Below are 9,559 nucleotides of genomic sequence, written 5' to 3'. Positions count from 1 at the left end.
CCCATAAGCTGTTCTGTGTATGATGGTTTTAAGTTTCAGACTACTGAGAGAATATAATGCACTTAGAAGTTACTGCATCCAGTTTTAAATCTCTGTAAATGTGTACTGTGAATCTTTGGGTTTAGTGTTTCTTATGCGTGAAGAAAATAAATAGCAAACTCCTCTGATTCCTATCGTACAATGAGTACCTTTCTGTGCTCTCTTTGTGACAGATCTTGGACATGAGTGAAAACTAAGTTTTAAGTAATCTTTCCCAGGGATCCAGGGTTGGGTTAAAAAGAGCCACAGAGTGTGAGAACAGGAGCCCTGCCTCTCTTATTAGAGGACAAGCTCTTCTCAAGACAAAACCCTGTCATATGTGTGGGTTCAGAACAAAAGGGCCCCTTAGTGGAGAGAGAGAGAATAGAGCTTATACTTGCTAGACAAATATCATACTTCACAACTGAGTAGAAGTTGGGGTGGGTGAAAATAAATATGAGAGATGGAAAGAAAGAGAAAAAGAGAAGAGGGGGGAAGACATGCACTATAAATACTCTTTAAATTGAAAAAAAAATTAAATTTGTATTATGTTTCTTTTTATATTACTATAACTTTCCCCAGGATTCCTCTTCCTTCCCTTTCCAAATAACAAATAATATTTTTAAAGGTTAAAAAAGAGAAAAAGAAAAAAAAGGAAAAAAATCAGTATAACTGATCAATATATTAAAAAAATCTGAAAAATATATACAAGTACATTTATGGATCTCCCACTCCTACAAAGATGCGGGAATATCTTCTCATATCACTTCTTTTGACCATGTGTGTTCTTTTAAATTTTACAACAATTACTTTTATTTTTTGATGTTTTTTTTTCCCATTTACACTGCAGTAGTTATTGTTTTCTTGGGTCCACTTATTTACTCTGCAGGAAGTCATGTTGCTCTTTCCATGTTTCTCTGTATTCAACACATTTATCATTTGTTACAACACAAAAATATTCCAATACATTCATGTACCACAGTTTACTTAGCCATTTCTCAATTGATGGACATCACTTTGTTTCCAAATTTTTTTTTTTGGTTCTTATGACCCACCTGTACAAAATAGTGGATAATCATACCCTGGCTGGGAAGAAAGGGTTGTTTTAGCTTTAAATAAGTCCTTTTGTCCTGAAGAATCTATTTTGAAGGCTTGGGACTAGGAGCTTTAGCCCCAGCATCTTTGGGTTTGGACTCAGCAGGCTTGGTAGCCTTACAATCAGACTTGGCAACTTTGGAATCATATTTGACGGCCTTGGAATCAGACTTGGCAGCCTTGGGGTCAGACTTGGCAGCCTTAGCATCAGATTTGGTGGCTTTGGGGCCAGATTTGGTAGCCTTGAGATCAGGCTTACTGACCTTGGTGGCAGACTTTGTGACCTTAGGTTCAGAGGGCTTGGTAGCCTTAGTCAGTGGTTCTGGCAACCTTAGAGTCAAGCTTCGTGATCCTGGAGCCTGGACGTTTGATGCCGATCCTAGGGCCTAGATGCTTGGTAGCCATCTTGTTGCCAGCATGCCAGGCACTGGCCTTGGGGATCTTGGGCCTGAAGAGCTTGGCTTTGGAGGCCCTGGTGCTCAGGGCCTTGATGGCCTCTGCTTGGGCCTTGATGGCTTTGGGGTTGTTGGCCTGCATCTTTTTCAGCCCCTTCTTGTTGTTTTCTTGGCAAAGCTCATGTTTCTCAGAAACTTGGGGTCAACCCCTTTCAGAGACTCATATCTCTGTAACCTAGGTTTCTTGATGCCATTTCTGCGCCATTTTCGTGAGTGGTTGCGGGTGGTATGGTTCTTAGACTTAGCCATCTTTACACCACAGCCTGTGCTAACAGGCACTCCACCAACCAGAAGAGGCCAAAGTGAGAGAGAGAAAAGCTCCAATTTTTACTATCACCAAAATGGTTATATTAATTCACAGCTCTACTAATAATGCCTATATTCGTACTCCTCCTCCAATATAAACTATTCCCATGTTTTGTCATTTTTGCTAATTTTCAGGTTATGAGGTTAAATCTTATGGTTGTTTTGATTTATATATTTCTTATTATTTGTCACTTGGAGCATTCTTTCACATAATCATCAATAGTTTGCAACTCTTTTAGAACTGTTTGTTCATATCTTCTTTACCATTTCTTTCTTGGAGAAGGACTTTTAGTCTTATATATCTATTAATCATTTATATTATCAGAGTTTGATACTAAGATTATTTACCATTCACCTGCTTCCTTTCTTAACTTTGTGCATTGATTTTGTTTGTGTAGAAGTTCTTGAATTTCATGTAATCAAAGTTTTAAAAAAAATTTATGTTTTATAAATTGCTTCTACCTCTTGTTTGGTTAAAAATACATGTCCTACCCATAGCTGTGAGAAGTATATGCTGTTTCTCTTCTAATTTTTTTTGTAGTATGATTTTTAATATTAAGGTAATATCCATTTAGGAGCTATAATACTTTTTTAAAAAAATGAATGCAACTATTTGAAAATGTACCAATGTTGTAAATACTGGGGGGTACAAACAGATTTCTCTCTGCAAAGTGAAGTTCTGAGAGATGTGTTGTAGCATGTTGGATAGAATGATAGCCTTGGAGTGAGAAAGACCCAAATTCAAATCCCATTTCAAACAATGATTAACTTCGTGACTCTAAGTAAGTCATTTAAGGTCTCTGAGACGTAGTTTCCTTATCTTCAAAATGGTGAGAATAATACTACTTACTTCACAGGTTATTGTGAAGCTCAAATGAGATGATATCTATTAAGCACAATGAAAATCAATGTCAGCTAGTATTATTATTTACCAGGCAGCTAGGTGGTGCCATAGTGCACAGCCAGGTCTGGAGTCAGGAAGACTCATCTTTCTGAGTTCAAATCCAGCCTCAGTCACTTACTAGCTGTGTGACTTTGGACAAGTCATTTAATCCTGTTTGCCTCAGATGAGCTGGGGAAGGAAATGACAAACCACTCCATTGTCTTTGCCGAGAAAATCCCAAATGGTGTCGTGGACACAACTGAACAACACATGTCCCTCATCGCCACCTTCTGGCTTCCCTGGCTTCTTTCAGGTGCCAGTTAAAATGCCGCCTTCTTTGGGAAGCCTTTTCCCATCCTCCTTACTTGTATGTCTTTCCTCTATTGATTACTTCCCATTTATCATATGTACATGATGCTCCTCATGTATATGTATATGTATATATATATATATATATATATCTTGTTTGTATATAGTTGTTTGCATATTTTCTCCCACGTGAGCTCCTTGAGGGCAGAGACTTGTTTTTTGCCTTTCTTTTGCCAGTGCTTAGCACGATGGCAGGCGCTTAATGAAGGTTTCCTGACAGGCTGGTTTGTGAATTAAGGGAATAAAAATTAAAATCTCACAACACAAATTAACAGCGTTCAATGATCATCTCTTTTGTCTTTACCTTCCCCCTTATCTTCCCCTTTTCCCAATTTTCTTACTACTGTGGAGGGAACGACCATCCTCTCACCTTGTAGGGTCACAACTTTGGTATTATCTGCTCCTCACTTATAGTCCCTCCACATACTCAATCTTTGTTAAATCTTGTTTTTACTTCCTTTGCAACATCTTTCCACTCACACTGCCACCACTTCATTGTAGCCACTCCTTTTCTCTCACCTAGACCACCGCAATTGTAACTGATCTCCTTACATCAAGCCTTTCCACTCCAATACATCCTCCCCTGAGCTGCCAAAGGGAATTGCTGCAAAGTGCAGATCTGGCCATGTAAACCCCCTCCCCATTACACAGTAAATCCCTATGGCTCCCTATTACTTCCGGAATTAAATATACAGAACCCTCTGGCTTATAAAGCCCTTCACAACTCAGTCCTTTCCTACCTACCCTTCTAGTCTTCTGTCTTTTTCTCCCCTTCCACACTCTCTGACCTAGCAACATTGGTATCCTGGCTGTTCCTTCCCTGCCACTCTATAACTCGACTCTGTTTCTTTTCGCTGGTCCCCCGTGTCTGTAATGGTCTTCCTCCTCACCTCCATTTCCTAGTTTCGCTGGCTTCCTGCAAGATTTGGCCCAAATCTCCTCCAGCTGCCAGACCCTTCATTCTGAGACTACCCTTCATTGACTCTCTATATATCTTAAGTGCTGTAAGGAATATCGGTCTAGCCAATTGCTGTTACATATGCCGACTACCGCTAATTAGATTTACATTTCTCAATGCATGCAAACTTTATCCACGTAAATGTGCAAACAGTGCCCTCTATAAAGAGGAAAACACACCGACGTTTCTAGCAGTTCCTAGAGCTTCCAACAGGAACCTCTGTTACCGGATTCGGCCAGACTTCCTCTCTGCCCAATCAGAGGCCACGCTTCTCTCTCTATGATTGGCCAGCTCCAAAATCTCACCAACCAATCAACACCGACCCAAGCTAAAGCGCCCTTTCTGGAGGCTCGAGTGCTGTGAGTGCGGAGCCAGGCCGCCCTCGAGGAGGCTTAGGAGCACCTAAGGACTGCGCTTGCGGGTAGGTGTTTTTGTACTTTTAGCAATAAGTCGCCTCAGGTTGTTTGCCAGGGTGGGGAGTGGGAATAAGCACTTATGTGGCACCTCATGAGTGTCAGGCGCTGTGCTAAGCACTTTACCGATATCCCCATGGTATATTCTCATGACAGCCCTGCAAGTTAGGAGCTGTTATCAGGCCCATTTTGGAATTGAGGAAACTGAGGCAGACAGGTTGAGTTACTTGCCCAGGTTCACACAGCTAGTAAGAATCTGGTCAGTTTTGAACTGAGCTCTTACCGACTCCAGGGCCAGCGCTCTAACCACTGCTCCACCTAGCCATTTCTACCATATTTGATTGATAGTTTGCTTCAAACTTACTGATAAAGTTCTTTATGATACTTCTCATTGGTGGTCTGTCTTTTTGGAGGGTCCACACATGTTTATCAGTTGTTTAAGAACAAACACATTACCACATCATATCAAACAAGTGCTTAGCTTACCGAAAGTCATGGAAAAACAGCTTACTCAAAAGAGCTCAATCACAAAATGATGGATTTCAAATTTCTACATAGACCCAACTCCACCGATTCCACTGATTCCATTCCCCTCTGCACTCTATCTCATCCTGTCTGGTCTTCAGTTATTCTTCTCTGTCTACAAACATGCTAAAGCCTCCCTTATCTTTTTTTTTTCACAATAAGTTAGTATTTTAATAAAACATGCTTAACTGCTTGTTCCCATTTCTATGTCTTTTTTTTTAAGCAATTGGGGTTAAGTAACTGTAGCAGCAAGCACCCCAAGCGTCCTCAGGGTTTGCAGCTACCACAGGTTCTTGGATCTGCTTTGATAAAGGAAAGCAACTCAAAATGGGTTAACAAGCTTACTTTAATCAGTCAGACATATATCGTTTACCTTGTTCAGGAGAACAGGTCAGCACCCCGAACTTCAAAGTATACAGGCAGAATTATCAAGACAGAAACAGATCAAGTAGACAGCTTTCCAAACTGTCCAGCCATTACATCCATACCCAATCAACATCTGGGTTTTTCAAAGCCGGGGGACTCTCAACAACAGCTTCCCATAATTCAGATCAAATCACAGAACACTTCTCAAAGTGAGTCCCAAAACAAAGCTACACATCAGGGCTTATATAGCCTTCTCCTGGCTCAGAGAATGTAACAACCTTATTGACTCACTGGCCAATCAAGAAGTATCTACTGAAAAACAAGCCTCCCTCCCCAGGCTTCAGGTGCATTTTAGCCTAGGGGCAGGGAAGATCTTCCAAATTTGCATTCCCATTACAGTAACTTGCTCAAGGTTACACAGCCAGTTATTTCTGGGTGTGTTGCTAAGTATCTGAGCCCGGATTCGATCCCCCAGGTCATCCCACACTGGGTCTGGTGCTCTTACTCGCTGAGCCACCTGGCCGCCCCTCATTTTTATAGTCTTAATTCCTAAATATTGTGGCAACATACTTAATAAGTGAGACAAATTATTTTACATCTTTCTGTAGAGATTCCAAAACAGTCAATTTTTTTCTTCCAGTTTTTTTCTTCTTCTCCTCTAAAGAAAGGAAACATTTCCTAAAATGCAACCAATAGCCACTCCAACAGCTTTGCCCGAGTGTTTGCCGAATATCAACTTGCTTGAGTGTGAGATCAGGAATTGATAGGCCTAACCTGAAAGCTAAAGCTTCAGCATAGCCTGCAAGACCAAGTCCAGCTAAATCTGAAATGAGATTTCCCAAAGCAACAGCTACCATAGTTGAAATCCCCAAAATAATTTGAACACAGAACTCTATTTGGGTTCCTGAAATAATCATAATTGCATTATCCAAAAAGCCAAACCCTACAAAAGGTAATGCATTGTGGATGAGTACATATCTCAGTTGTGCCTGGGAAGGTGGGTGAGCCTCCTCTTTTTCTTGGGCTATGGTTATGGACTATGGCTATGGCAGTTCAGCTCCTTGAACAAAGCCTCCCTTATCTTTTTTTAAAAAATTTTTTGTCTTTATTAATTTGTTTGTTTACTTTTAGTTTACAAGATTCAGTTCCACAATTCCTTGAATTTCAAATTTTCTCACCCTTCCCCCCACCCCCAGGCCTCCCTTATCTTAAAAGGAAAACACAATAGACTCCCTTGGCTCAGTGATATCTTTGCCCCAGCTTCCTATTTCTCTCCCTGTCAAAATTCTAGGAAGCATATTTTATACTGTCTACCCTTCTCACTATGTACTCATTACTTAACCCTGTGTCACCTTCATTGTGGTTTTAAAAGCCTCTATACAAGAAGTGCTTTTTCTGTCACTGCCAGTGACCTCATAATTGCTGTCTTTTAAGTCCTCTTGTAGCATCTGACAGTGTGGACCAGACTCCTCCATTTAAAAAATATTATTTTTTATTATTATTAACTTCAAAGTATCAACATGATCGTTCCTATAAACAAGGAACAGAAAAAAGGATTGTATATGACATCATGCATCTCAATTACATACAGCTTCGGTTTTTTTAAAACAAGTACATAATAGATTTAACACTACCCTACTTGTCTGTGGCCTCTTTTGAATTTCCTTCTGTCTTCTATGAATTTTTAAAGCATTTAATTAGTGCTCTTTATTTTGTAGGGGGAGAGACATCACTATCACTATCTTCTGATTCTCCTAAAAAAAAAGTTCTCCCTTGTAACAAATAAGTAAAATATATGTGCATGTTGTTTATGTCCAGAAATGTATCTCATTTTCCACTTTTAATCCATCATTTCTCTGCCAAGAGCTGGGAAGCATGATTTGTCATCATTCTTCTGCAGTGGTGATTGGTCATTTCATGGATCAGAGGTCTTTCAAAGTTATTTTCCTTTACTAGCCACCCCCCTCCTTTATAACTTCTTTGCTCTTGGCGTTTGTTCTCTCTGTTGTCCTTCTTTTCTGAAGCTTTTTCTCTGTTTCCTTCAGTGCTTCTTTTTCCTTCTTTTCTTTGCTAAGTGTGAGCATTGACACCACCCATTCAGAAAAGCAAGATATCCCAGCTCTGGTCCATTTCACTCAGTTGTCTGAGAAAACCAGCCCTTCGAAACAACTGAGGACCCAAACACCAGGCCATTTGCCTTTAGGACCAGAAACATAGACAGTAGACCTGATGAGAAGCCACACTCAGGCTCTCTTCTGGGTGTGTATCATCCCCTGTCAACTTGGGATGAGATAAAGCAACTGGTAAAAAGCATGAGTTCAACTAAGTCTTTAGGGCTCTAATTGCTAAGGACTCTGAAACATGATTTTCCAAGGTTCCTTTAAACACATAGTAATAGATTCGGTGAGACAGTGTGGTATAATGGTTAGACTGCTACACTTAAGATTCAAGTAGTCTTGAGTTCGAATCCTGTCTCTGACTTACTGTCTGTGATCTTGGTGAAATTGTCTAACATTTCACTTTCATTTTCCTAATCTGTAAAATGAAGTGATGAAACTGATAGTACCTGTCCTTTGTTGTTGTTTGTCTTTTGTTCTTGAACAGGATCATCATATCAAAGAGGTCTTGCCATGCCATGCAAGTGAATTTAAGTGAGGGAGGGCTTTGCAGAGTCACCAGCCTCACTATCTTCTCTGGAGCCATCTGGGTTTAGTGGCAAGATATAGATCAGGATTTAGAACTCTTGTGAAGCCCAAATGAGATGTTTTAGATATATTTACAAACTTTAAAGCTCTATATAAATGTAAGCTATTATTAGTACTCGGGGGTTGAGACTCCCATAACTCTCAAATGGAAAATTATAGGGGGTTATTAGATCTAAACAATTCCTTTCCTTCAGTGAATCCCACCTCCTGCTTCCAGGGACCTGTCTAGTCCTTCAGACTGCCCTAGGGTTGAGACACCTGCACAGACCACATAACTCATAGTAAGAAAGAAATTGAGGGCAATATTTGAATTTTGCTCTGTCCATTGCTGCCCTCTGGGGCTAAGCTGAACAAATCTAATCCTTCTCTTATGGGCTAGCCTTTAAATGCTTGAAGGTAACTCTCATTTCCCCCCAAATCTTGTATTCTCTAGGCTAAATTGTTTAGCCTAGGAGAAAAGGAAGACATGTCATCATCTCCTTATTATAACTCACAATCATGAATGCCCCAGGCTTTGGGTCACTCTGATCCATCCTCCTTCCTCCACTTTTTCCAAAGAGACTAGAATGTGCTTGGAAAACACTTGATTCATATAAAGTATGTGATAGAAAGTCTAATAGTTACCTTCTTATCATTGTTTTCTTCTTGTGGGTATAGATAATATATATACATATACAAGTGTGTATATACATTTATATGTGAATATACACACACACATTTATTTATTTAGCCAGGTCATGACCTTAACTTTTCAGGTCAGATCTTGTGCAACTAGGCCTAAAACCTCTTGCTCTGAAATTTCTTACTCAATCTTTCCAAGCTTCCAATGCTCAAACTTTTCTCAGAAAGTTGCTTTCATCCCAAATGCTACCCCTCTTTCCTCACCTTTCTTTGATACCTCAAAACTAGTCTCTCAACCTCTAAAGAACAAACATCATCCCTGAGGCTACTTCCTAATTACCTGAAATGGGTAATCATTTTACCCACAGGGAGCTGGATAGGACTACACCTTAGATGTACTGTGGCTGCCCCTAATTTGAAAGTCCCTGTAGCCATTTTAAAGTCTAAAAGGTATATAGTCTAGGAAAAAAAGAAGACTTAGGAGAGACACAATAGGAGCAGCTAGGTGGTGCAGTGAGTAAATCGCCAGCCCCAGAGTCAGGAGGACCCAAGTTTGGTTCCTGCCTCAGACACTTAACACCCACACAAAAAAACTAGCTGTGTAACCTTAGGCAAGTCACTTAACCCCAACTGCCCTCCAAAAGAAAAAAAAAGAAGAGACACAATAGATATTTTTAAGAATTTGAAGAAATTTTGAATAGAGGAAGGATTCAGCATATTCTTTTTGTCTCCAGTGAGGACATAACTGGGAGAAATGGGTGGAAGATGTTGAAAGGCAGATTTAGGTTCAATGTGAGGGGAAAAACTTCTTAGTTACTTAAAATGTTAAAGCATGGAAAGGCCTG

The 9,559-nt window shown here is 40.0% G+C and overlaps 1 protein-coding gene across 1 annotated transcript; it reads right to left on the bottom strand.

Annotated features, from left to right (window-relative positions):
* Positions 1 to 1,157: 1,157 nt before the first annotated feature.
* LOC138146584 (histone H1.03-like) lies at positions 1,158 to 1,650 on the bottom strand. Its single transcript, XM_069068599.1, has 2 exons — positions 1,444 to 1,650; positions 1,158 to 1,397 (listed from the first exon to the last, which is right to left on the bottom strand). Exons 1-2 carry the CDS (start codon positions 1,648 to 1,650, stop codon positions 1,158 to 1,160), a joined length of 447 nt encoding a protein of 148 aa, XP_068924700.1.
* Between the last annotated feature and the right edge of the window lie 7,909 nt (positions 1,651 to 9,559).

Source organism: Petaurus breviceps, unplaced genomic scaffold (assembly GCF_028583685.1).
Source record: "Petaurus breviceps papuanus isolate PSGF00001 unplaced genomic scaffold, PetGlider_PUasm1.0 90763, whole genome shotgun sequence".
Classification (NCBI taxonomy): domain Eukaryota; kingdom Metazoa; phylum Chordata; class Mammalia; order Diprotodontia; family Petauridae; genus Petaurus; species Petaurus breviceps.
This window is presented reverse-complemented; position numbering and strand designations above follow the sequence as displayed.

Coding starts and splice junctions, on each gene's coding strand:
- LOC138146584 (XM_069068599.1), bottom strand. CDS start 1,650: ATGCAGGCCAACAACCCCAAAGCCATCAAGGCCCAAGCAGAGGCCATC. Junction 1,398..1,443: donor TCACGAAGCTTGACTCTAAG/GTTGCCAGAACC, acceptor TCTGAACCTAAG/GTCACAAAGTCTGCCACCAA.